General features: G+C 37.7%; 1 protein-coding gene and 1 long non-coding RNA gene across 2 annotated transcripts; both read left to right on the forward strand.

Moving 5' to 3' along the window:
* The first annotated feature begins 1,485 nt into the window (after positions 1-1,485).
* On the forward strand, positions 1,486-27,163 carry LOC127836577 (trafficking protein particle complex subunit 1-like). The gene is made up of 4 exons (XM_052363236.1): positions 1,486-1,647; positions 13,397-13,467; positions 22,097-22,235; positions 25,383-27,163. The coding sequence occupies exons 1-4, from the start codon at positions 1,549-1,551 to the stop codon at positions 25,518-25,520; spliced, it is 447 nt and encodes a 148-aa protein (XP_052219196.1). The 5' UTR covers positions 1,486-1,548; the 3' UTR covers positions 25,521-27,163.
* On the forward strand, positions 1,642-10,908 carry LOC127836578 (uncharacterized). Its single transcript, XR_008028830.1, has 3 exons — positions 1,642-1,757; positions 5,902-7,642; positions 10,844-10,908. It is a non-coding gene; the product is annotated as an uncharacterized LOC127836578 (long non-coding RNA).

The raw sequence follows: 27,163 nt of genomic DNA on the forward strand, positions 1-27,163 counted from the left end.
AATATCCAACAGCACAACAGAGAGAGCCCATGTGAATTTACACCAAGACACAGGGCAATAGAGTAATATCTGTTCTAATCTATGTTTATGTACTAACAAGTCCTCCGCGAGGGACGTTAAACGGGGGTGCAGTGTATCGGTGCTGTACACCGGGCACTTAAAAGAACCAGGGGCGCCTCTGGAATCGGGGCGCCCTCTGTATCCCGCTCGAACCCCCACTAACACCTCTTGGGGCGGAGAGCACAAAAACCACACACAAACTATAAGGAATTAACATTAATGCCAATAAGGATAATGATAATCTAGAGATAGTAGGAATACTGCAAAAACCATTTTGATAAAAGGCAAAGCACTACATAATCCATTAAAAAAAAAAAAAAAAAAAAAAAAAAAAGCATCTAGTCACATTAAGGTCTCATTGGCCATCGTGCTATGATGTATAATATGACCTTATTTTCTCCCCTGAAGGCTCACAGGGGCAGGTCGATACATCTGTAGTCGAGAAGACGCTGGACGACCTGTAAATAAATCTCAAATACACCACCAACGAAAAAACTTGGACTTCATGAATGCGAAACACAACGCGTCCTACTCCAGCTTTAAAGCGGTCACTGTCGTCTCGGTGAACATATGCATAAGCTTGGTTTAGCAGATGACCCCTTTTACGAATGCGGCGAGCCAGAATCAGTGGAACACTTCCTGCTCCAATGCGAAAACTACACACGAGAAAGAGAAACATAGTTCACTAACTTATACAACAGATTAGGAATCAGACCAAAAGAGGTAACAGATAGACTTCTACTCACTACAACTCGAAATACCAAAGACCTATCTATAGGTCTTTGGAAATACTGATGACCCCTGGACACAGAACCGCATACTGATAGGTGAAGAGCTAAGTCGCTTTGTACAGGCAACCAAACACTTCGATAAACCTACTTTGGCACAGTAATTTCCTCCTTCACGCATGACACACACACACACAAAAAAAAAACAATTATTAAAATCCTACCTGAGAGACTTTACTAGATGCGTATACCGGGATCCAGAGCTTGCGTTGGAGAAAAAAATAGAAAACTATTCAATGTAGTGAACCAATTACTTAGTGGACATACTCGCTTAAAAGCTCACTGGTCCAAGATTACAAACAGCGAAGATGTGGAGTGTGAAGCATGTAGAACACCAGAAACTATAAAACACTTCATATTTGACTGTTCAAAATACTCACAAGAAAGATCAAGTCTTCAATACAGAACTGAAGAAATATTACATAGAAATAATATATCATGTTCTGATATTACACTGGCAACTTTAGTTGGAGAGATACCGGACATTACTTTACATGCAAAAGAAGAACTGTTCAATTCATTTGGTAAATTCATCATGGAAACAAACAGACTTTAGATGTTAATGACATAAAGTGTAAAAAAGCATCAAGTGAAAATGCAACAAGAGAAATTTTTGTACATAGATGAAAACGACTTCAACAGTCGTCAAAGCACAACGAGACCATAGGCGACAACGACGCCATAATTAGATTCAACAACAATGACAATTTATAACTTGTATATTTTTGACAGAATTGGAACGTGTTTATACTATGGGGAATGGAACAGAAAGAAACAATCGGGCATGCCTAGAGATGAGGTTGGCCAAGATACTTCAATTTATTTCTGAATTTCAATTAAAAGTACCTTTACTGCAATTCGGACGTTACAATTCGGATAAACCAAATGAAATTACCCCGAAAATCAGGTGTATCCTTTCCCATTGTTTCATCTATTCCAAGAGATTCATCCACCCCTTTATATTTGAAATAAATTAGGATTTCTTATAATATTAACGTCAGTTATCTGTATTGGGACAGTTCTGTTACAAAAATCTTCTTTTGTTGTCGAAATGAGGGGAAATACAGTCAAGTTACCATTACCTGATCATTACCCATATCGGATCACTTTGATGTTCAAGACTGCGTATCGCGATAAATAGTTGACATCTTAAGATAATATTTTGCACACAGCATTTTCAAGGCCTGTTCTTTAAAACGCATTGATTGAGTCGTAATCGGAGCTACTCTTTGTCAAACATTTCGGTATGTTTTGCTGACATGTATATACGACTTTGATGACTTCCGTCTCGTTTCCAAATCGATGTTGAACATTTTTCGCGGCCACATGCCATAATTCTGTTGGAAAGTTAGAAGTTTACGCACTCATTTAAAAGCCATTTGGTAGTCTTTCTGCCTGCAAAAGTCAATTTCAGTTTTGATTCGTGTTTTAAGATTTTTTAACACCATAAATGAAATGAAGAATTAGGGCAATAATGGATCAAGCGTGATAAAATGCGTATTGATAATACATTATATTAAAATATATGCAAATCTTGTTGATTCTTACAATAAATGATCTCAATCTGAATGTTGTATTTATGTTCCATGTTCAATATCGATGATTAGATATGATTCAAACAATTTACTATAAGATGCCCATATCTGTTCCATCTTTTTAGGATTTTGAACAGATAATTCACACAAGAACACCATGCGTAAAGTGTAGATACAAGATCATATATAGAAAACAATTACAGGTTTTTTTTTCCTTCTTTGGGACCCGCCGAAAATCGGCCCTTTCCCCTCGGATTTTTTTTCCCCTCAGCTGGTAAATTTTCCCCTAGATTTCATTTTCCCCTTAAAAAAAAAAAAAAATTTTTTTTTTTTTTTTTTTTTTTTTTACCTTTAAATATATAAGTTAACCTGATCCACTGTAGAAACTAGAAAAATCTTGCATAATTAAATTATCTGTTGCCTTGAATTTGTTTTAAAAACAGTAAAATATGTTAAATTGATTATTTTAGACTTTGCTTATTTTCCCCAAAATCCAGCTTTTCGCACAATTTTTTTCCCCAAAATTCGACGTTTTGCGCGATTTTTTTCCCCTCAAAAAAGGCCAGGCCCTTTCCCCAAAATCAGATAAAAACCCCTGAATTAATAACAAAAAAATGAATATAATTTATAACTGGCAATGTAACTTGGTCATTGTAAACAACACATTTCATGTTTCGACAGTTCAAATAGCGTGTTAGATGCCCCCTGAGTGGTTTAAGTCATGTGATCCGTTATGGCTACAACTGATCCGTTAATGCATGAATTCTGCAGCGAAAAAAGGTATCACAAAAACATTTTGCCTGCGTTTAAAAATAAGACTATGTGATGAATTAGTAAGCAAAGGTAATATTTAATCAAACTGGTGTAAAAGAAGTCTCAAAACATTTATTGCTTTTTACCAGAACAACTTAATTACGCTACTGATCCGGTAATGGTCACTTGACTGTACATTTTGTGTAAAAACATGAAAAATTTAAAAGGATTTCTATGCAAATTGCTACACACAGTTTGTAAAAACCAAAGATATTGCACAATCTTAATTTCAAATAATGAACGGTTGTGTGTTTGCCAGGTAAGGAAAGCTTCTTATGAAGTATATATCAAAATTGCTTGAAAATGCAGATGTTTTCTTATCAAAATGGAGACTGAACAGATTGAAAGGAAAGATCTAACAAATTTATGGTTGCAAGGGTACCATCCTAAAATCTGCCTGTAACTACAAAAAATTATTATCTATGCATCTACTGTCTTTAATTTATAAGGAAACACATTAAACTTCAAGAAAAAGCCGTCATTCTTGTTTGAATTGTGTTCATTTATAATATATAATCTGTTTATGTGTTAAGTGGATAAATATACAGAAAAAGAGGCTATATTACAATGTTAAATATCTATATCTTAATGATTGTATTGGGCAGTTACATTGTATTTTTGGGTTAACTTACCAGCTTTTCAGACCCTGAAGCTTATCTACAGTCAGCGTTTAATTTAAATCAGACTCTGCTCATTCTTTTAAACTTCAAATACCCAAGTGCAAGAAGAACATCAGATTTAATTATTTCTCAATAAGAGCTATTTTGTTTTGGAACAGTTTTAGGGAAGAAACAGTTTAATGAAATAATGTGAAACTTATACTGTTCAAAACCTGACTGAACAAGGAATGAAGGATATGTGCACTTGTAAAAGCGACTTAAGTCTTTCGTTTGCCTCTAAAAAAACTCGCCTTCTGACACTGTTGTGTATAGCATGTTTGTAAATTGTTGTTAAATGTATAAAAAAATAAGACATTTTCATAAGGATACTACATTTTTACCAAGGTCTTGTATTTTTCGTTTTCATAGGTGTCCTTTGGCTTCCTGAGTGATTTGAATATGGGAATTGAGGTCAGCACTAACATGATTACTATTGTAATTATTTAGATAAACAGTCGTTCACATGATATTCTCCAGGAAAATTTGAGTGGCCAGTTATATAATCAAAGTAGCCAGCGATTAAGCAATAAAATGGGTGTATTTGCACCATTTCAATTGATACTTGGGGGGAAAAGTAGCGGGCATCTAGATTGAATATAATCGTCGAAATCACTGGCTGTCAGTGCTTTCGAAAAACAGTGAAACAATCTCAAGTCAAAGATAAAACAATATTTTGCATTAAAAAAATACTTTTAAAGGGTTGAGGTGAAAGAAAAATCCATTATATCTGCAAATTAATACATTTATAATGTATCTGTTTAAAAAAATATAATTCAATCAAAAGGTTTGCAATATATTTTAATTAAAAGGTACCACCAATGGGTCCCAGCATTTTAATGTTTCGAAAATGCTTCTTCATCAAACATCATACATCGTAATGTATGAAATCTAAAGCCTTAAACATTGGTGTGAATTTCACACCAATGTGTAAAGCTTTCGACTTCAGAAAGATGCTGATTTAAGCTGATTTACTTGTTATATTGCATGAATTTTTATTACAAGGTTTTTAAACATTAACATTCACCTTAAAAGGTGCCACAAAAAAACTAAAATAAGGGAGGGGAGACCCCTCACGCCACCTCCCAGTAGAAAATTCCTGCATACGGCGCTGTCATTATTTGTCTGCAATTACTATATGTGTGCTCATTTTAAACCCAGATTCATTACATTGTTGTTTAAATATGTATTTTCTTATTAACCATATGTATTTTCTTATTAACCTTAGTTGACTCTCAAACGTTATTGAAATGTAAATACTTCTTATCAAAACAAGAAATAAAACCTAGGAAAGCAAACTTTGAAAATCAATAACGTTTATTAAGAAATGTATCATAAAGTAGGACTGACATATAACCATAATAGTATATTCTCTTTGAATTCAACCTCATCTAAAGTTTCAAAGTAAATTCCTGATAACATGTTTATCATCTTCTACACATTTTTACTTTCACACAGATTAACCACCATCGCCTAAAACTCTGATATTAGATTGGACTTTGCTCTATAATAACCATTTTCCTGAGTGTTTTGTTTACGCAACACTTTCAGATATTGAGCTGATTTTCTGTCTGTTTGTCTACCTACATGACCTGCAGATGAAGTGTGACATTGAGTATGTTCCATTGATGTTATGGGCCTTGGACTTTCTCTATAAGAACTGTTTTCCGGAGTGTTTTTTTACACAACTGTTTAAGATATTTAAGTGATTTTTACGCGCCTTGTAGGATGAATTATAGCAGTCGGACTATTTGTCTGTCCGTTATCATTTAACTGTACAGAAAGTCAGGAACTAAAGAACATATTATATTTATACTAAATAACAAGGCAAATACACCACATGATAAGTTGGTCAAAATATTCTGCTCAGGTTTATTAAAGAAAGTGGAGAGCACTAAATTAAATGGTATGATTGAACATTTATTTCACTGGTAATATTTAAAAAAAGAAGAACAACAATTTTCTGTGCTAAATAAAACTAGTTGGAATGACAACTATCTGTTATAAAAAAAATATGGCTATAGTAAAATCTTGTTAACACTCTCTCAGTCAGCAGCCGGAGCGTGCACCTAGCGACGGAGGCAAGAGTCACCTGCAGAAGATTTTCTTCAAGTCTTCTCAGAAGAATCGTCAAGCGAAATGCTAATTGTCCATAGCTGAAAAGTGGTTTTCACTACATCCTCTGAGGAGCATCCGATAGGAAAACTTCTGCAGGCCGATCAGTCATTCCTTAAGCTGGTCATCCTCTTCCGCTAAGTGCGCTGTCTCTCAGAACTTTGAAGGTTGGGGTTCCCCAATTGGAATGCTTATTGTCGGAAGGGGATGAAGATATAGTGGTTTACAGGTTGTCACTGTTATAGCCAAGAGTGGGATGGGACTTCGCTGTCTCCCAGAACTCGAAGATCGGGGTTCCCCAAGCTGATTGCTAATTGTCCGTAGGGTATGAAGATATAGTGGTTTAGGGGTTGCCACTATAATCTCCAGAAGTGGGACGGGAGCAGCGGGACAGCAGATTTGGCAGCGTAGAGGATGGACGGGCGGACCTGGAGTAGTGATGCAATCCAGGACTTCAAGGGGATGGCCTCATGAACACAATGGAAATGTTCGAGGACGGCGGTAGTCAGTACGCTCAACGTAATGGGGAAACCGTTCTGAGGTTCAGGTCGACAGTTAATGACATCAAGAGCGGCAATTAAGAATATGTTTGCCAAATCGTCAGCACTCCCTTGACGGAGTAACCTTGTCCATTTTATGGCAACCAGACATGAATTGTCTTTAAATTGTCTTTCAGTTAAGGTCTCATTGACCATCATGCACTGGTCTATTTGGATCAATTAAATACTTAATAATAATTAAATATTTTCCCCTGAAAGATTACAGGGGCAGGTCGATACTTAATGATGTGGTTAAGAAGCAACAGTGTTAACGGGGACCAAGTGATCATACTTACCATACGACAATTTAAGAAAACATCTTTGTGTAAGCTGCAATAATAAAGCATTTGTTTCTAAACCTTTTGCATTCTATAATTCATGTATACAATTAGTTTGCAGATAATTTGTGCAAATAGTCTGCAAATACCTGTCAATTCATTGCTTTGACAGACAGCAGATATTTTAATATATTGTGAAATGGAAAATGGTGTGTGGGAAGGTTACCAGGCCAAATCCTTTACCATGCCTTGACCATTATTGAGGTGAAGTTTAAACTGCGTCAGGTGAAGTATAGACTTTGGTCCTTGATAAAATCTTTTACAATTCTTGTATGTCTTGAACTAAAGTGAGCCCTACAGGGTCTTTTGTTGTATGTCTTTAACTCAGCTGGGCACCTAGTGCCCATGCGACATATTGTGTTCTGTATTGGTCTGGCGATTGGCATAGTGTATCCTTTGTCTATTTGTTACCACTGTAGAGGACAGATTTTTCATTCAATCTTTATGAAAGTTTATCAGAAATTTTATCTTTAAAATATGCAGGCTGAGTTTGAATCTGGGTAACGTGCATCCATAACACTGGGTCAATATGTAAAATCTTAGAAAAATCTAGTGACCACTCAAGAAGCCTCATTTCTTATCGAATTTTGATGAAACTTGGTTAGAATGTGACTATATCTTTGCAAAGTTATAATATGTGTAACATGTAGTACAAAATTAGATCACCAGGTGAGAATGTTTTTCTTGACAATATCTTTTCCAAATTTGAGAGGAAATGTTTGACTACATTTATGTCAGTAACATTAAAATACTAGGTCCCCTAGTCAAGCCTTAACTATTGGTGTAGATTGAAAACAGGTGAGTGCATTGGATTGAGCTCCACTTGCTGAGTATGAAGCGTGTTTTATTTGGAATATTTTATAGACCACCAAACGCGGATGCATCATATACCAACTTAATTGACGACTCGATTGGTTTGGCAATCGAAACTGGTATATCTGACATCATTATAACCGGTGACTTCAATATGAATAATAGTCAACCAATACTAGTAAGAAAGCTTGACTCCTGGTGCCTAGAATACAATCTTGTTCAAGTTATCAATGAACCTACGCATTTTACGGAAAGATCCTCATCAATTCTTGACCTATTGCTATTAACAAACCCCAACAGCTTGGTAGTGTCAGGTGTTGGTGAGCCCTTTCTTGATCAACAACAACGCTATCATTGTCCTATATATGGTCTTTTTAAATATAAAAAGCCAAATGCGAACGTATACGAGCGTCATATATGGAGCTATGAGGATGGTAACTACGATTTGCTACGTGAAACGTTTTCTTCACTTAATTGGAATACAATTTCAAGTTTGGATACTGACACATATTGTACTAATATCACCGACACTATTATTCGTAATGCCAAACTTTGTATCCCAAACAGGGTTATAAAAATCAAACCGCGTAATGCTCCATGGCTAAATACACATATACGTCGAATGATTAGAAAACGCAAACGGGCTTACCGTATTGCAAAAACTAAAAAAAGTGATTATCATTGGTCCAAGTTTCGAACAATCAGAAACCAGACAATATCTTTTATTCGCCAAGCGAAAAATCAGTACTACGACAGTCTAAGCGATAAACTTAAAGAAAATAATGACACACCTAAGAACTGGTGGAAAATACTTAAGTCCTTTATCAATAAACCTAATAATAACATGAACTCTCATATTATTAATCCATTGGACAACTCCACCGTGACTGATTGTTTTGAAAAGGCGAACATTTTAAATACATTCTTTCAAAGTCAATCAATTATTAACATTGATAACGTAGGTACACCAGAGCTCACTTATGCTCCAATTACTAACTCTTTAGAAACTTTTATTATTTCACCTTCTGATGTCCATGACATCCTTAAGTCTCTTTCTGTTGACAAAGCATCAGGACCTGACGGCATAAGTAACCATATTTTAAAGGAATGTCGAGCTGAATTATCCACTCCTTTATGTGATTTTTTTAACTTCTCACTTAACAAATGTATAATGCCAAGCTGTTGGAAAGAAGCTAATGTCACTGCAGTACTTAAAAAAGGTGATCCTAAAGAAGTGAGTAACTACCGACCAATTTCTCTACTTAACACGATGGAAAAAGTCTTTGAAAAAATAATATTTAAACATGTGTACAATCATCTTGTAAGTAACAAAATTCTTACCCCATTCCAGTCCGGTTTTCTGCCGGGGGACTCAACCACCAACCAACTCACTTATATATATGATACGTTTTGCAAAGCCCTTGACAATGGATTAGAGGTCAAAGCTGTTTTCTTTGACATAAGCAAAGCCTTTGACAAAGTATGGCACCAGGGTCTATTACTTAAACTCCATGCCTATGGCATCCGCGGTAAGCTGCTATCTTGGATTCAAAATTATCTTAATGGTAGACGCCAACGAGTAGTCATTCCAGGCGCCGTCTCTAATTGGGCTTTACTAGAGGCCGGGGTTCCCCAGGGCTCTATACTTGGGCCCCTCCTATTTTTAATCTTCATAAACGATATTGTAAATGATATCCAAAGTAGCATCCGTCTATTCGCTGACGACACATCCCTGTACATTATTATAGACGAGCCCAACCATTCAAATGCAATATTACAAAATGATATCAATAAAATTTCTAACTGGGCTTTAAAATGGCATGTTCTATTTAATCCATCTAAATCAGAATCACTTACATTCTCCAGAAAGCAACAACCTAATCAATACAACTTCACAATGCTCGCTACACAAATACCTGGTGTTAGTTCCCACAAGCATCTAGGAGTCTTCCTGTCGAAGGATTGTAAATGGCACATACATCTTAAATATATAACTGATAAAGCATGGGGTAGAATCAATATTATGCGCAAACTAAAATTTAAGCTTGACCGAAAATCTTTAGAAATCATTTATAAGTCCTTTATTCGCCCACTTATCGAATATTCAGATGTTATCTGGGATAATTGCACACAAGAAGAAAAATATGAACTGGATAAAATTCAAAACGAAGCAGCGCGAATTGCCTGTGGAGCAACCAAATTAGTGTCCCTAAATGATTTGCAACACGAAATTAACTGGGAACCGCTGCAAGATCGACGCGATAAACATAAACTCATATTATTTTACAAAATGCAAAACTCTCTAAGTCCTCAATACTTATCCGATCTGGTACCCCAACAGGTAGGATCTATTGCGAGGTATAATCTTCGAAATGCAAATGATTTACGCACTACCGAATGTAGATCAACCCTTTATTATAATTCATTCGTTCCCGCAGTAATACGAAAGTGGAACACATTACCAGACGAGGTTAAAAATAGTGAATCGCTAAACATCTTTAAATCCAAGTTAAACAGAACCTTAGTTAAAACTCCGGCGTATTATTATGTAGGTAAACGCTATCTCCAACTAACTCACACGCGGTTAAGAACCAAATCAAGTGCGCTAAATGATCACCTTTTTGCGAAAAACATTATCTCGTCGCCTCTTTGCTCTTGTGGTGCTATTGAAACTACTAACCACTTTTTTTTCCTATGTCCGAAATATAACCACATTCGCACTGAATTTATTAACATCATAACCGGTATAACTAGTGATGTGGAACTCGATACACTACTCTTTGGATGTTCGCACCTCGACGAAAAGGAAAACTCCAAAATATTTAAATGTGTACAACAATATATTAAAGAATCCAGGCGCTTTTCATAACAATCTGATACTGACCCAGTCACAAATTGCTGCAACCTCATGTACGATCTCTTACATAAACAGTCCTTCATCCCCATATTTCTCTTTCAACACTTTTTATTTTTCAGATTTATCGCGTATAGCTCTTATTTCTGGCATATCCACTGCTAACTAGTCTTATAATACACCCATATATTGCGTAACTATTACTGCAAGGAGAGAAACTATATAAGATTTATTTCTTTCGTTTCAATCCTTTTCTTACACTGATTGTTTTGTAAATTACTTGATGTACACTGTGTTTGCCAAAAGAAATAAATATGTTTAAACTAAAACAGGTGAGTGTCATGGCCCTCCTGTTTCAAGTCGGGTTGGTAGGTTTAAAAATAAGTCAAGGTGGCAGTAAAGACAAAATCAAATATGTATGACTCAATTATATCAGATTCTTGTGTGTAATGTGCTTGGATGTCAAAAAAGTAAATGCCAGATGAAGAAATATGCCTACCGTTGCATAATACATTTAATTGATGTTTATCTCAATAAATTAAGATTTAATGGAAAGAGGGAAGAAACTTAAGGCTTATTTTCATGTTTAAACTAGAAATGACGCGGCAGAGGCCGACGCGTATCCATACGCCGCATGTTTGACCCAGGGGGCGCCCCAGGGTTGGAAGTTGAGATGGACCGTATTGTCATAAGAGATGTTCATTATCAATTTGAAGTAAATCAGTGTAAAAATGAAGAAGTTATGGTGAAAGGCAATTTTTGGTGGGCGTGGTCTATGTGGGCGGGCATGCCCCTGGGTTGGTAATGGGGCCATGCATAGTTGAGATTGACCGTATTGTCATAAGAGATGTTCAGTATCAATTTGAAGTAAATCGGTGTAGAAATGAAGAAGTTATAGTAAACGGCAATTTTGGGTGGGCGTGGCCTATGTTGGGGGGATGCCCCGGGGTTGGTAATGGGGCCATGCATAGTTGAGATTGACCGTATTGTCATAAGAGTTGTTCAATACCAATTTGAAGAAAATTGGTGTAGAAATGAAGAAGTTTATGTAAAATAACATAAAAAAATGAGTGAAAATCTCTGACCAGGCCCCACCCCAACCCCCATAACTTTTGACCCAGGGGTCAGATCAAAATTCCAAATAGTACAGGGTCGCACATATGCTCATAGCTACCATGTGTGTAAGTTTCAAGGTTCTAGTGCTAATAGTGTAGGAGGAGATAGTGGCCAGGACGGACGGACAGACAGACAGACACACAGACGGCGGAGATACCACAATATTCCCACGCTTTTCAAAAAGCCACGCTTTTCAAAAAGCGTGGGGATAATAACTTCATTTTTATGCCCCCTTTCGAAGAAAAGGGGGTATATAGCACTGTCCGTCTGTAAGTCTGTCCGTCACAGTTTTCGTGTCTGCTCTCTATTTCAAATACTTTTCATCCGATCTTTATGAAACTTTGTCAGAAGTTGTATCTAGACAATTTCTAGGCCAAGGGAACTAATAAGCTTTAAATTGACATAATTATCTGACCTGCCAATTTATATATTTTTGTTAAATAAATCAAAGCGGCACTGTAGACGGCATTGTGTATCTGACAAACACATCGTGGTTAAAGGTCAAGGTCATCCTTCAAGGTTTAAGGTAAAAAATACAAATCTAAGGGAAGTAATAAGCTTTAAAGGGAGATAATTATTTAATATTGAACATAGCAACTTGATATTTGGCATGCTGCACATTTTGAGTGGTGAATCTACAGTCACGGTAGTGGCTTTTAATTATTTGCTACTAAAAATAGAGATTTCTTAGAGACAATTATTTTAAAGGAAAGTAATTTATATAATTATAATTCTCATATTATATATTTCCTTACCAAGAATTTAAGTTCTTTTCACAGTTACTGTACAATTTTTTTATTTGGATTATTTATAATTAAAATTATTGATTTGTCAAAGTGTTTTTTTTTAAATGATATAATAATCATTTCTTTCCTGCACTAATTTGTGAATGGTAGGGTTTGTTACATACCTGTGGACTTATGTCCATAGATACATGATGAACTCTGGCTATCATCTATTTGATAAACCACAGGCCTTGGTTGTCAGTCCCCTTTCGAAGAAAAGGCGGATATATACTTTTCGCACTGTCCGTCTGTCTGTCAGTTTGTCACACTTTTCGTGTCCGCTCTCTATTTCAAATAGTTTTCATCAGATCTTTACCAAACTTGGTCAGAAGTTGTATCTAGACAATATCTAGGTCAAGTTCGAATATGGGTAATGACGGGTCAAAAAATAGGTCATGGAGTCACTTAGTGCATTTCAAGGATTTAGCATGGTGTCCGCTCTCTAATTGAAGTAGTTTTCATCTGATCTTTACCAAACTTGGTCAGAAGTTGTATCAAGACAATATCTAGGTTCAGTTCGAATATGGGTCATGCCGGGTCAAAAACTAGGTCACGGGGTCACTTAGTGCATTTCAAGGATTTAGTATGGTAACCGCTCTCTAGTAGAAGTAGTTTTCATCTGATCTTCACCAAATTTGGTCAGAAGTTGTATCTAGACAATATCTAATTGTTCTAATTGCACTGGGTCATGCCGGGTCAAAAACTAGGTCAGGGGGACACTGAGTGCATTTCAATAACTTCTATCAAAGCGTTTATTGGGGGCATATGTCACCCTATGGAGGCAGCTCTTGTTTCAAAATTAGATTTCTAAAATGAATTGAAAATATTCAGAGAACATAAAAATATCAAAGGCAAGTCTTTGGTGCCTTCTCTGAAGTTCTCAGTTATGTCGCCCTTATTCTATACAACTATATGGTACTATGTAAATATGTTCTTAGCGAAGGTTGTCTTAGATTGTTCTAATGTTGCCATGTTTTGTTGCAGGAGTTCAAGCTGATGTATGGGATGCTGTTTTCCATCAAGTCTTTTGTCACCAGAATCAGTCCAACAGATGTGTATCCTTCAGCTGTTGTAGGGTTGCTGCTGTTTGCAAATTGTTGATCAAGAATATTATAGGCAAACAGTCAAATTAAGAAAATAAAAGTGTGTTTTATAATGTGATCCAATACACAGTTTATGTTACTAAAATCATTAATATAAATAATACCTAGAAAAAAGTTAATTGTTTTCATTAACCTAAGGGACCCTTCTATTCAGTACCAAAACTTAACTTTTATAAGCTCACCTGAGCACTAAGAGCTCATGGTGAGCTATTGTGGTACATGGCTCATGGGCGTGGTAGTTTTTATGCCCCCGGTAGGGTGGCATACATGTATAGCAGTTGAACTGTCGGTCAGTCAGTCAGTGTGTCAGTCTGTCCGTCCGAAAACTTTTATGGCCATAACTTTTTCTCATGGCGCTGCACATTTTGAGTGGTGAAAGGTGAAGGTCAAGGTCATCCTTCAAGGTCAAATGTCAAATATATGGCGTCTGTCCGTCCGTCAAAACTTTAACATTGGCCATAACTTTTTCAATATTCAAGATAGCAACTTGATATTTGGCATGCATGTGTATCTCATGGAGCTGAACATTTTGAGTGGTGAAAGACGAAGGTCAAGGTCATTCTTCAAGGTCAAATGTGAAATATATGGCGTCTGTCTGTCCGTCCGAAAACTTTAACATTGGCCATAACTTTTTTAGCTCATCTATTTTTTGAAAAAAAAAAATGAGCTATTGTTATCACCTTGGTGTCGGCGTCGGCGTTGGCGTCGGCGTTGGCATTGGCGTCCGGTTAAGTTTTGCGTTTAGGTCCACTTTTCTCAGAAAATATCAATGCTATTGCATTCAAACTTGGTACACTTACTTACTATCATGAGGGGACTGGGCAGGCAAAGTTAGATAACTCTGGCGTGCATTTTGACTGAATTATGTGCCCTTTTTATACTAAGAAAATTGAAAATTTTGGTTAAGTTTTGCGTTTAGGTCCACTTTTTTCAGAAAGTATCAATGCTATTGCATTCAAACTTGGTACACTTACTTACTATCATGAGGGGACTGGGCAGGCAGACTTAGATAACTCTGGCGTGCATTTTGACAGAATTATGTGCCCTTTTTATACTTGGAAAATTGAAAATTTTGGTTAAGTTTTGTGTTTAGGTCCATTTTATTCCTTAAGTATCAAAGCTATTGCTTTCATACTTGCAACACTTACTAACTATCATAACGGGACTGTGTAGGCAAAGTAATGTAACTCTGACTGGCATTTTGACAGAATTATGTGCCCTTTTTATACTTAGAAAATTGAAAATTTGGTTATGTTTTGTGTTTAGGTCCACTTTATTCCTACAGTATCAAAGCTATTGCTTTCATACTTGCAACACTTATTAACTATCGTAAGGGGACTGTGCAGGCAAAGTTATGTAACTCTGACTGGCATTTGGACGGAATTATGGGCCCTTTATACTTAGAAAATTGAAAGTTTGGTTAAGTTTTGTGTTTTGGTCCACTTTACCCCCTAAAGTATCATAGATATTGCTTTCATACTTGGAACACTCGCAAACTATCATAAGGGTACAGTAAAAGGACAAGTTGCATAACTCTGGATGTCATTTTTACGGAATTATGGCCCTTTTTTGACTTAGTAACTTTGAATATATGGTTAAATTTTGTGTTTTGATCCACTTTACTTCTTAAGTATCAAGGCTATTGCTTTCAAACTTTAAATACTTTCATGCTATCATGAGGTTACTGTACCTGGCAAGTTGAATTTTACCTTGACCTTTGAATGACCTTGACTCTCAAGGTCAAATTATTAAATTTTGCTAAAATTGCCATAACTTCTTTATTTATGATTAGATTTGATTGATACTTTGACAAAACTACTCTTACCTGACATACCACAATAGACTCCACCCAAACCATCGCCCGTGACACCCCCTTCCCCCCCCCCCCCTATTTTTTTTTTTTTTTTTTTTTTTTTTTTTTAAGATCATCTCACAAATGACCACCACACCCTCACACTTTACCCCCCCCCCCCCCACCCCACCCCCTCCCCAAATTTTTTTTTTTAAACGGTTAAAAAACAAAACTATTTATTTGATAATTTTATGTTTGAAATACCGTCCAACCATCGCACCCAAGAATCCCCCCCCACCCCCCCACCCCCACCTGAATCCCCCCCCCCCCCCCCTAATTTTTTTTTTTTTTTTTTTTTTTTAAGATAATCTCACAAATTACCACCACACCCTCACAACTTTACCCCCCCACCTCACCCCCCCCCCCCCATTTTTTTTTTGAAACGGTTTAAAAAACACAAATATTTATTTTTATTATTTTATGTTTGAAATACCGTCCAACCATCGCACCCAAGAATCCCCCCCCCCACCCCCCATCCCCCCACCCCCCACCCCCCCCCCCACCCCCCCCCATTTTTTTTCTTTTTTTCGCATTTTTGGAAGATAATGTAATAAATGTCCACACCCCCACACAATGCACCCCTCTTCACTCCACCCCTCCCTCCTTTGTGATTGAAAATGAGAGTCCCTTCACCTTTAAAAAGAAAATAGATGAGCGGTCTGCACCCGCAAGGCGGTGCTCTTGTTAATATTTATGCCCCCCCTTCGAAGAAGAGGGGGTATATTGTTTTGCACATGTCGGTAGGTCGGTCGGTCCGTCTGTCCGTCCACCAGATGGTTTCCGGATGATAACTCAAGAACACTTAGGCCTAGGATCATGAAACTTCATAGGTACATTGCTCATGACTGGCAGATGACCCCTATTGATTTTCAGGTCACTAGGTCGAAGGTCAAGGTCACAGTGACTCAAAATAGTAAAACGGTTTCCGGATAACTCAAGAACGCTTATGCCTAGGATAATGAAACTTCATAGGTACATTGATCATGACTCGCAGATGACCCTATTGATTTTCAGGTCACTAGGTCAAAGGTCAAGGTCACAGTGACTTGAAACAGAAAAATGGTTTCCGGATGATAACTCAAGAACGTTACGCCTAGGATCATGAAACTTTATAGGTACATTGATCATAACTGGCAAATGACCCCATTGATGTTCAGGTCACTAGATCAAAGGTCAAGGTCACAGTGACTCGAAATAGTAAAATGGTTTCCGGATGATAACTAATGAATGCTTACACCTAGGACCATGAAACTTCATAGGTACATTGATCATGACCGGTCAGATGACCCTATTAATTTTCAGGTCACTAGGTCAAAGGTCAAGGTCACAGTGACAAAAAACATATTCACACAATGGCTGCCACTTCAACTGACAGCCCATATGGGGGGCATGCATGTTTTACAAACAGTCCTTGTTAAGATAGCAACTTGATATTTTGCATGCATGTGTATCTCATGGAGCTGCACATTTTGAGTAGTGAAAGGTGAAGGTCAAGGTCATCCTTCAAGGTAAAATGTCAAATATATGGCGTCTGTCGGTCCGTCCGAAAACTTTTACATTGGCCATCACTTTTGCAATATTGAAGATAGCAACTTGATATTTGGCATGCATGTGTATCTCATGGAGCTGCACATTGTGAAATGGGAAAGGTCACGGTCAAGGTCATCCTTCAAGGTCAAAGGTCAAATATATGGCATCTGTCTGTCCGTCCGAAAACTTTTACTTTCGCCATAACTTTTTTATGCCCCTGAAGGGTGGCATATAGTTTTTGAACTGTCCGTCTGTCTGTTCGTCAGTCAGTCTGTCCGTTCGTCCATCTGTCCGAAAACTTAAACTTTGCCCATAACTTTTGCAATATTGAAGATAGCAACTTAATATTTGGCATGCATGTGTATCTCATGGAGCTGCACATTTTGAGTGGTGAAAGGTCAAGGTCATCCTTAAGGGTGAAAGTTCAAGGTCAAAGGTCAAATTTTGCAATAATGAAGATAGTAACTTGATATTTAGTAACTTGATATTTGGCATGCATGTGTATCTCATGGAGCTGCACATTTTGAGTGGTGAAAGGTCAAGGTCATCCTTAAAGGTCAAATTTTGCAATCTTTAAGATAGCAACTTGATATTTGGCATTCATGCATATCTCATGGAACTGCACATTTTGAGTGGTGAAAGGTCAAGGTCATCCTTCAAGGTCAAAGGTCAAATTTTGCAATATTGAATATCGCAACTCCATATTTGGCATGCATGTGTATCTCATGAAGCTGCACATTTTGAGTGGTGAAAGGTCAAGGTCATCTTTCAAGGTCAAAGGTAAAATATATGGCTTCAAAGCAGCACAGTCGGGGGCATTGTGTGTCACGAACACAGCTCTTGTTGTATTGTATGGCGGTGTCTTCAACAATGTGCTTTAAATAACATCTCCGCTTGTACCACTTTGGGGATTTTAATGAAACTTCAGATGGATAATTCTTGGGAGACTCACTTATGGACTTCACTTAATAAATGCCTGACTGGACTTTACTTAATATATGGCTGACTTGACATCACTTAATATATGGCTGACTGGACTACACTTAATGAATGCCTGACTGGACTTCATTTAATATACTAGTATATGGCTGACTGGTCATCACGTAATATATGCATTACTGGACTTCACTTAATATATGGATGTCTGGACGTCACTTAATATATGCCTGATTGGACTTTGCTTTATATATTTCTGACTGGACTTCATTTAATATATGGCTGACTGGATGTCACTTAATATATGCCTGATTGGACTTCGCTTTATATATGGCTGACTGGTCTTCACTTAATATATGGCTGACTGGATGTCACTTAAAATATGCCTGATTGGACTTCGCTTTATATATGGCTGACTGGTCTTCACTTAATATATGGCTGATTGGATGTCACTTAATATATGCCTGATTGGACTTCGCTTATATATGGCTGACTGGTCTTCACTTAATATATGGCTGACTGGACGTCACTTAATATATGCCTGATTGGACTTCGCTTTATATATGGCTGACTGGTCTTCACTTAATATTTGCCTGACTGGATGTCACTTAATATATGCCTGACTAGACTTCACTTAATATATGCCTGATTGGGCTTCGCTTTATATATGGCTGACTGGTCTTAACTTAATATATGAATGACTGGACGTCACTAAATATATGCCTGATTGGACTTCGCTTTATATATGGCTGACTGGTCTTCACTTAATATATGGCTGACTGGATGTCACTTAATATATGCCTGATTGGACTTTGCTTTATATATGGCTGACTGGTCTTCACTTAATATATGGCTGACTGGATGTCACTTTATATATGCCTGACTAGACTTCACTTAATATATTCCTGATTGGACTTCGTTTTATATATGCCTGACTGGACATCACTTTAAAAAGGCCTGACTGGACTTCACTTAACATATGCCTGACTGGACGTCACTTTATATATGCCTGGTAGACTTAACTAAGTATAATAAATCCCTGATTGGACTTCTTTTAATATGTGCATGACTGGACTAAACTTTATATATGGCTGACTTGATTTAAGTAAATAAATGCCTGAAGGGACTTCACTTAATAAATGCCTGACTGGACGTCACTTAATACATTCCTGACTGTACTTCACTTAATATATGGCTGACTGGAATTTACATAATAAATGCCTGAATGGACTGGACTTCATTGAGATATTGGACTGCATGGAGTAACTGGACTGCACTGAGTAACTGGACTCCACTAAGTGACTGGACTGCACTTCGTAACTGGACTCCACTGAGTGACTGGACTCCACTGAGTAACTGGACTGCACTGAGTGACTGGACTGCACTGAGTGACTGGACTCCACTGTGTGACTGAACTGCATTGAGTAACTGAACTCCACTGAGTGACTGGACTCCACTGAGTGACTGGACTGCACTGAGTGACTGGACTCCACTGAGTGACTGGACTGCACTGAGTGACTGAACTACACTGAGTGACTGGACTCCAATGAGTGACTGGACTCCACTGAATTACTGGACTGCAACGAGTGACTGAACTCCACTGAGTATCTGGACTCCACTGAGTGACTGGACTACACTGAGTGACTGGACTCCAATGAGTGACTGGACTCCACTGAATGACTGGACTGCAATGCGTGACTGGACTCCACTGAGTGACTGGACTCCACTAAGTAACTGAACTGCACTGAGTGACTGGACTGCAATGAGTGACTGGACTCCACTGAGTAACTGGACTTCACTGAGTGACTGAACTCCACTGAGTAACTGGACTTCACTGAGTAACTGTACTCCACTGAGTTACTGGACTGCACTGAGTAACTGAACTACACTGAGTAACTGGACTCCACTGAGTGACTGGACTGCATTGAGTAACTGGACTACACTGAGTAACTAGACTCCACTGAGTGACTGGACTGCACTGAGTGACTCGACTGCACTCAGTGACTGAACTACACTGAGTACATTGACTCCACTGAGTAACTGGACTTCACTGAGTAACTGGACTCCACTGAGTGACTGGACTGCACTGAGTAACTGGACTGCACTGAGTAACTGGACTCCACTGAGTGACTGGACTCCACTTAGTGACTGGACTGCACTGAGTGACTGGACTCCACTGAGTGACTGGACTGCACTGAGTGACTGGACTCCACTGAGTGACTCGACTGCACTCAGTGACTAGACAGCACTGAGTATCTGGACTCCACTGAGTGACTGGACTGTACTGAGTGACTGGACTTCACTGAGTGACTCGACTCTAATGAGTGACTGGACTCCACTGAATGACTGGACTGCAATGAGTGACTGGACTCCACTGAGTAACTGGACTCCACTGAGTGACTGGACTCCACTGAGTAACTGGACTTCACTGAGTAACTGGACTCCACTGAGTGACTGGACTGCACTGAGTAACTGTATTCCACTGAGTAACTGGACTCCACTGAGTGACTGGACTTCACTGAGTGAATGGACTGCACTGAGTGACAGGACTGCACTGAATGACTGGACTATACTGAGTTACTGGACTACACTTAGTGACTGGATTACACTGAGTTACTGGACTATGCTTAGTAATTGGACTCCACTGAGTAACTGCACTCCACTGAGTAACTGCACTCCACTAAGTGTTTTGACTACACTGAGTGAATGGAATGCACTGAGTAACTGGACTACATTTATACATTGACTTCACTGAGTACATTGACTTCACTGAGTAACTGGACTCCACTGAGTGACTGGACTCCACTGAGTGACTGGACAATGGAGTGACTGGACTACACTCAGTGACTGGACTCTACTGAGTTACTATACTCCACTGAGTGACTGGACTATACTGAGTTACTGGACTACTCTGAGTGACTGGATTGCACTGCGTAACTGGACTCAGCTGAGTAAACGGACCTACTTGACTCAGTTGACTACACTGAGTGACCGGACTACACTTATGAACTTGACTTCACTGAGTAAGAGGACTCTACTGAGTAACCGGACTCCGCTGAGTGACTTGACTCAACTGATAATCTGGACCCTACTGAGTAACTTGACTCCACTGAGTAACCAGGACTCCACTGAGTGACTTTACTCAACTGATAATCTGGACTCTACTGAGTAACTTGACTCAATTGATAATCTGGACTCTACTGAGTAACTTGACTCAACTGATAATCTGGACTCTACTGAGTAACTTGACTCAACTGATAATCTGGACTCTACTGAGTAACTTGACTCAACTGATAATCTGGACTCTACTGATTAACTTGACTCAACTGATAATCTGGACTCTACTGAGTAACTTGACTCAACTGATAATCTGGACTCTACTGAGTAACTTGATTTTACTGAGTAACTTGACTCCACTGCATAACCAGATTTCACTAAGTGACTGGACTCTACTGAGTGACTTGACTCAACTGAGTAATTGGACTCCACTGAGTAACTGGACTTAACTGAGTGACTGGACTCTTCTGTGTAACTGGACTACACTTAGCAGTTGGACTCCACTGAGTATCTGGACTACACTGAGTAATTGGATACTGCTTATTAATTGGACTCCACTGAGTAACTGAACTTCTCTGAGTGACTTGACTTCACAGAGTTACTGGACCTCACTTAGTGACTGGACTTAAGTGAGTAATTGCACTCAACTGAGTAACTGGAATCCACTGAGTGTCTGGACATGACTTAGTAACTGGACTACACTGAGTAACTGGACTTCACTAAGTTTCTGGACTCCACTGAGTGACTGAAGTACTCTGAGTGACTCAACTACACTGAGTTACTGAACTACACTGATTAACTGGACTCCACTGAGTGACTGGACTTCACTGAAGAACTCGACTCCACTCATTGCCAGACTGACTTGTTATTAAGTGCATGGCCTACTGGACTTCAATGGATGCATCGCTGACTGGACCCTATTAATAACATATCTCAGCGGACTTCACTGTGTGCATGTCTTCATTGGTAACACTGACTGGTCTTTACGGATTGCTTGACAGACTGGCCTTCATTCTATGCATTAATTAATGTATCGCATTTTTTCTGGACTTTACTGAATCCATGCTGTGTGTTTACTAAGTGCATGACAGACATGATAGTTTCACATAAGTTGATAACAAACAAGGCTTCACTGTGATTTGGGACAAAACAGCTTCTACACCAATATTTGATATAACTCCTATGTTATCCTTAATGAACATATAGTAAAGATGGGTTTTTAAACTTCAAGACCAGTAAATTTAGGCTTCATCTCTACGAGACAGCTAGTGGTTTGAAGTTTGTCCTCAATACTGATTTGTCAGTAGGAAGTGTCAAAGATGTACTACATGAAATCTACAGAACTGTAAGTGATTTAGCGAGATTTTTAGACTTGCAACGTTTGTTGCTAATTTTGTTATGCTCACTACACAGGGGGAGCAAATCGTCACTGCTGTGTTCATCTGTCTCAATTCTGATTTTTAAGGAATGCAGATAGTTGGGATAGTTGGATTGTGACATGGATAGGCAGTTGGATTGTGACATGGATAAGCCAAGTTTGTGAACTATAGTTTTAAACTTTTCAAAATTAGGTTCCATTTCACATTAAGAGTCACTAATGAGAGATAATGCTATTTAGACATTGTACAGTGAAACTATACGTTAATTTTGCACTGTCAAACTTTGGCTAATAAATTATGAGATTATAATCTAGTATGTAGTTGAACACACGATCACTTAGTGACAAGAGTGTGTATTGTTCCTAATGATAAGATAACAGGTGCTCATTATGTTATCAACAACATATCATATCAGTTAGTGTAAAAATCAAGATATAATTGTCTCGACGAATATGAAAATGATTTTGTTTAAATTTGGTTACTAGGTAAGCAACCTTTAATTGAAGTGTAAAGTGAATAACTCTTTAAGTTAAGGCAACACATATATATTTGATCTTGATAAGAAAATAAGGTTATAAGATGTACAAGCAAAAGGTGCTGATAGTGAGCTTTTGTGATTGCCTTTTGTCCGTCGTTCGTCGGGTATCGTCTATTGTAAACATTTACCCTGTGCACACTCAAGATACCGCATGTTTTGTTCAATCTTTATGAAACTTGGTTAAAACATTTGTCCCAACGCTATCTTGGTCAAGTTGCCAAGGTCGCGTGCTGTTATAAAAAAACGGTCACATGGTAAGAAATTCTTTATTGTCAAATCTTCATAACTTGCCCAGAAGAGTGTCTCAGTTGCGAGGAGGCGAGGCATTTTTCCTTGAATTGCTGTAGTGGAATCTTGTGAACACTAAAGAAGTCACATTTGTAGTCTAATCTTCATTAAGCTTGGTCAGAACATTTGCTCTTATGATAGCTCGAGGTTCCAGAATGGTAACGGTTCGTCACAAAAACATTGCCAACAGGGGGTGGGGCAGTTTTCTTTATCTCGTTTTAGTCAAACCTTGTGAACACTCAAGAAAACACACGTTCAGCCCAATCTTTGCTTAATTTGGTCAGATCATTTGTTCTAATAGTTGCTCGGCCGAGTTTAAAAGTGGTTGTCCGTTAAAAAACACGGCCGCCAGGGGATGTGGCAGTTTTGCATATACAGTTAGAGTGAACCTTTGTGAACACTTTAGAATTGACATTTTTAGTCTTATCACCATAAAACTTTGTCAGAACATTTGTTCTCGTGATATACGCATATGGGCCAAGTTAGAAAATTAAAATGGTTCTGGTATGTTTAAAAACATAGCCACCAGGGGGCGGGGAAGTTTTCCTTGTTTGGATATATGGGTATATGGCTGCCCCTAGATTTATAGGTCAAGCTTGTACATAGGCTTAAGTGAAACCTTTTAACAGGTTGAAGTTTCTTCTTTCTAAAGCTAATTATTTTGTGTACATGATTTATTATGGTCGTATGTTGTAAATTACTAAAAAGTTCTCATAAACCGTACATGTCATTTTGGTGTGTAACATATAGCATTATTGTACTAAATTATTGTTCACGTCGTACCCTTTATTCAAAACTGATCACGACATAGGAAAGACACGAATAATTTATAATACTTATATTAATATATAGTTAGTGACTTAAAAAATGTCTGAAACAACAATCAGAGGTTTAATGTGTTGTGTGTTGTCCTCATAGTTTGTTCAAATTATGCCCCTGGTGTAGAAATTTGCCATTCTCCATTTGTAAATTATGTAAATAACTTTAAGATTCTTCTCTGAAGACTAGTCCTCGATTATAGCTTAATCCTCATAAAACTTGGATAGAATATTTCATTCAATTATATCTTTGAAGATTTTGAAACTGGATCACTTGGGGTCAATATCTAGGTAGTTAGATCAAATTAAAGAAAAAGCTCTTAAGAAGTCATATTCACGAAACTTGCTCAGATCATTTTTCTTATAAAACCTCTGCCAAAAATAGTCAACACCGGTTCCAGTTCGTTGAAAAAATCGAATGTGAGGGTGTGGATCAGTTTTCCGTATATGGCTTTTGTGAAACCCTGTGAATAATTTAAAATTAACATTTGTTGTCAAATCTTTATGAAACTTGCTCAGAATATTTACTTTCATATCTGAGCCGAGTTTGACAGACGGGTAAAAAGCAAAGTCAGAAGCAACATTTATTATGCCCCCCTTCAAAGAAGGGGTATATTGTTTTGGCTGGATGTCGGTCAGTCTGTCGGTAGACCAGTTCGTTTCCGATCAATAATTCGTCAACAAATTGATACTTCACTTGTGCATTGGCTGTGGATAGTATATGACCCCTATCAAAATCGGAGTCACTAGGTGAAGGTCACTGTCACAATATGTTTGAAAATTGTTTTCGATCAATAATTCGTCAATGTATTGAACGATTGGCTTGATACTTCACATGTACATTTGCCTTAGACAGTAGATGACCCTATTGAAATTGGGGTCACTAGTTTAAAGTTCCGTTTTGGTGGCATATGTCTCCAACCGCGGAAATCTTGTTTCACGAACATTAAAAATTTGCCCAGAATAGTTCACTTTGTTCGGATTTCAGGTGAATGTATCAAAGCTTTTAGCCATGTTGTAACACATTTTCTTCTCTGAAACTACAAAGCCATTAGTGTTTCATTTGGGATTTAACAATTCATTAGTTCCACTACACTGGGGGCAAAAGTTTTGTATACTTGCATAGTAAATTGCCATCTTTGCCTAGAACACAATATACGGTATGTACATTCTTAAAGAGGTGCTTATGCAGGATTATAACTGGTCACACCATGGGGGCACAAAGGAATTGTTATTGTTTTAAAGCCAAAGACATTAAAACAATGTTCTCAAAACATGGTTTAGGTGAGCGATATAGGGCCATTAATGGCCTTCTATTTTAAATATTCTTTCTGAAATACTAGTGCATTTATTCCTTATTAGTAGTAAATAGGATGCCGTTGTTTCAAGACGTTTTGCATTACATCAAAGCAAACGTTCGCTTGAGACGTTAGGTATGATACTATTGATGTTTTCATCTTTTTTTTCAGATCTATGTTGAGTACGTTGTAAAAAATCCAGAGTGTGATTTAACAAGGACTATTGATGCCGAGCTGTTTAAACAGAAACTGGAGGACTACGTGAGAGCTCTTCCAATATTTGCCAGCAGGACAGATGGCATCATCTGAATGGCTGCCTGCCCTTCAAAGATGTTATAGAAGATAAACATTCATTTTAGCAAGAAGCAAGTTAATGTTTGTTAACTCAAAATTCATTGTGCGGTGTAAAAAAGATTTAGAGTAAAGTGTATTTCAATTATGGTTAAGGTACATTACATATATGGGAGGTTTTGACCCCAGATTTTATAAGTGCGAATTGTTAACTCAAAATTCATTGTGTCGTGATAATAAGATTTAACTTAGAGTTTAATCAAGTGTATGCCCTTTATGTTAATGGAACATTTAGTTTTGGGGAGATTTGACCCCAGACTTTATGAGTGGTAATTGTTGACTCAAAATTCATTGTGTCGTGATAATAAGAATTACATTAGGGTTAAATTACGCGCATCTCAATTTGGATACTATTGAATATATAGAGGGTTTTGACCCCATATGTCATTAGCGGTATATTTTATATTGAACACAATTTTGTTATGTTGTTTTGTGTCTTTGATGTGTGGTCGCGTCATCTATGGTATATGGCTTTCAAGTGTTGACCATGTCCAGGTATCGTCTAGCTATCATATTAAGGGCGTTATTTAGTCATGCATGAGCGGACTTAAGCATAACCCTGATCTGTAAAGCGAATAAACTTAAACGTCACACTTATACACCAAATGTCACATATAGAAAGTTCAGTCGTGAGTCGTGCCCGTGATTTTGTCTAGTTATTCTTAGCGGGTCACAAAATGACATCTCCCGCAAAGAAAAGTCGCAGCGAGTAAAGTCGAGATAAATAGCAAATATTAATACGAAACAAACGCTAACCACTTTCTTGCTGATATGGTTGAAAAGTGAGCGGCATTTAAAGAATTAATACAAGTAATAAAGGGTATAAAAATCGGCATAAAATACCTGTCTCGGCATGGACGTCGCCATCTTGTTTGTTACGTGATTCCCCCCCTCTGAATTTATCTTTGGTGAAAAAAGGCTGTGTTCATAACCGTCACATTGCTATTTATATGTATAACAAGTTCATTGATTATATCTAGTGTACCTTAAGGCAAAATGAATGATTTTGCGTTATGTTTTTTTGTTACATAGAAAATTGACTTACAATATTTTCTGAGACAACAAAACCAATAGGTGTAATATTTGGCATGAAACATTATGTAATGGTCCGCTACTAAATTTGTTCAAAATCATGGGGCTGAAGTTGGCCCCGCAGGGATGTGGGGTGAAATGTAAAGTATAGAATTATATGGAATACATTAAAAACGCGAATAAGTGTGAACTTTAAGACACGAAGCATTGATATTTGGTATGTGATATCCTTTACACACTTGGATATCCTGGTAAAACAAGAGACGTATCTATGTCTCTGGTAAAACATTTGCATCATACAACGATGTTTTAAAGACGTATGTGATCGCACCCAGATTCGAAAACGGTATAAATATTTCAAAGTAAACATTAAGGCAAATTTTCATTCTGATCGGATAAAAAAAACACGTAGCATTTAGAGTGTTAACTGCGCACGACGTCGGACGCCGGTCATTACTTTGTGTTATGTTGCTACGAATGTGTGTTATTTTACCCTCAGAGTACACATTGGCATGGTATCTGTAAATGGATGTGGGAAATGATGTACTGTATAAATGTCTTGAATATAA

The sequence above is a fragment of the Dreissena polymorpha genome, chromosome 6 (genome assembly GCF_020536995.1).
Source record: "Dreissena polymorpha isolate Duluth1 chromosome 6, UMN_Dpol_1.0, whole genome shotgun sequence".
Classification (NCBI taxonomy): Eukaryota; Metazoa; Mollusca; class Bivalvia; order Myida; family Dreissenidae; genus Dreissena; species Dreissena polymorpha.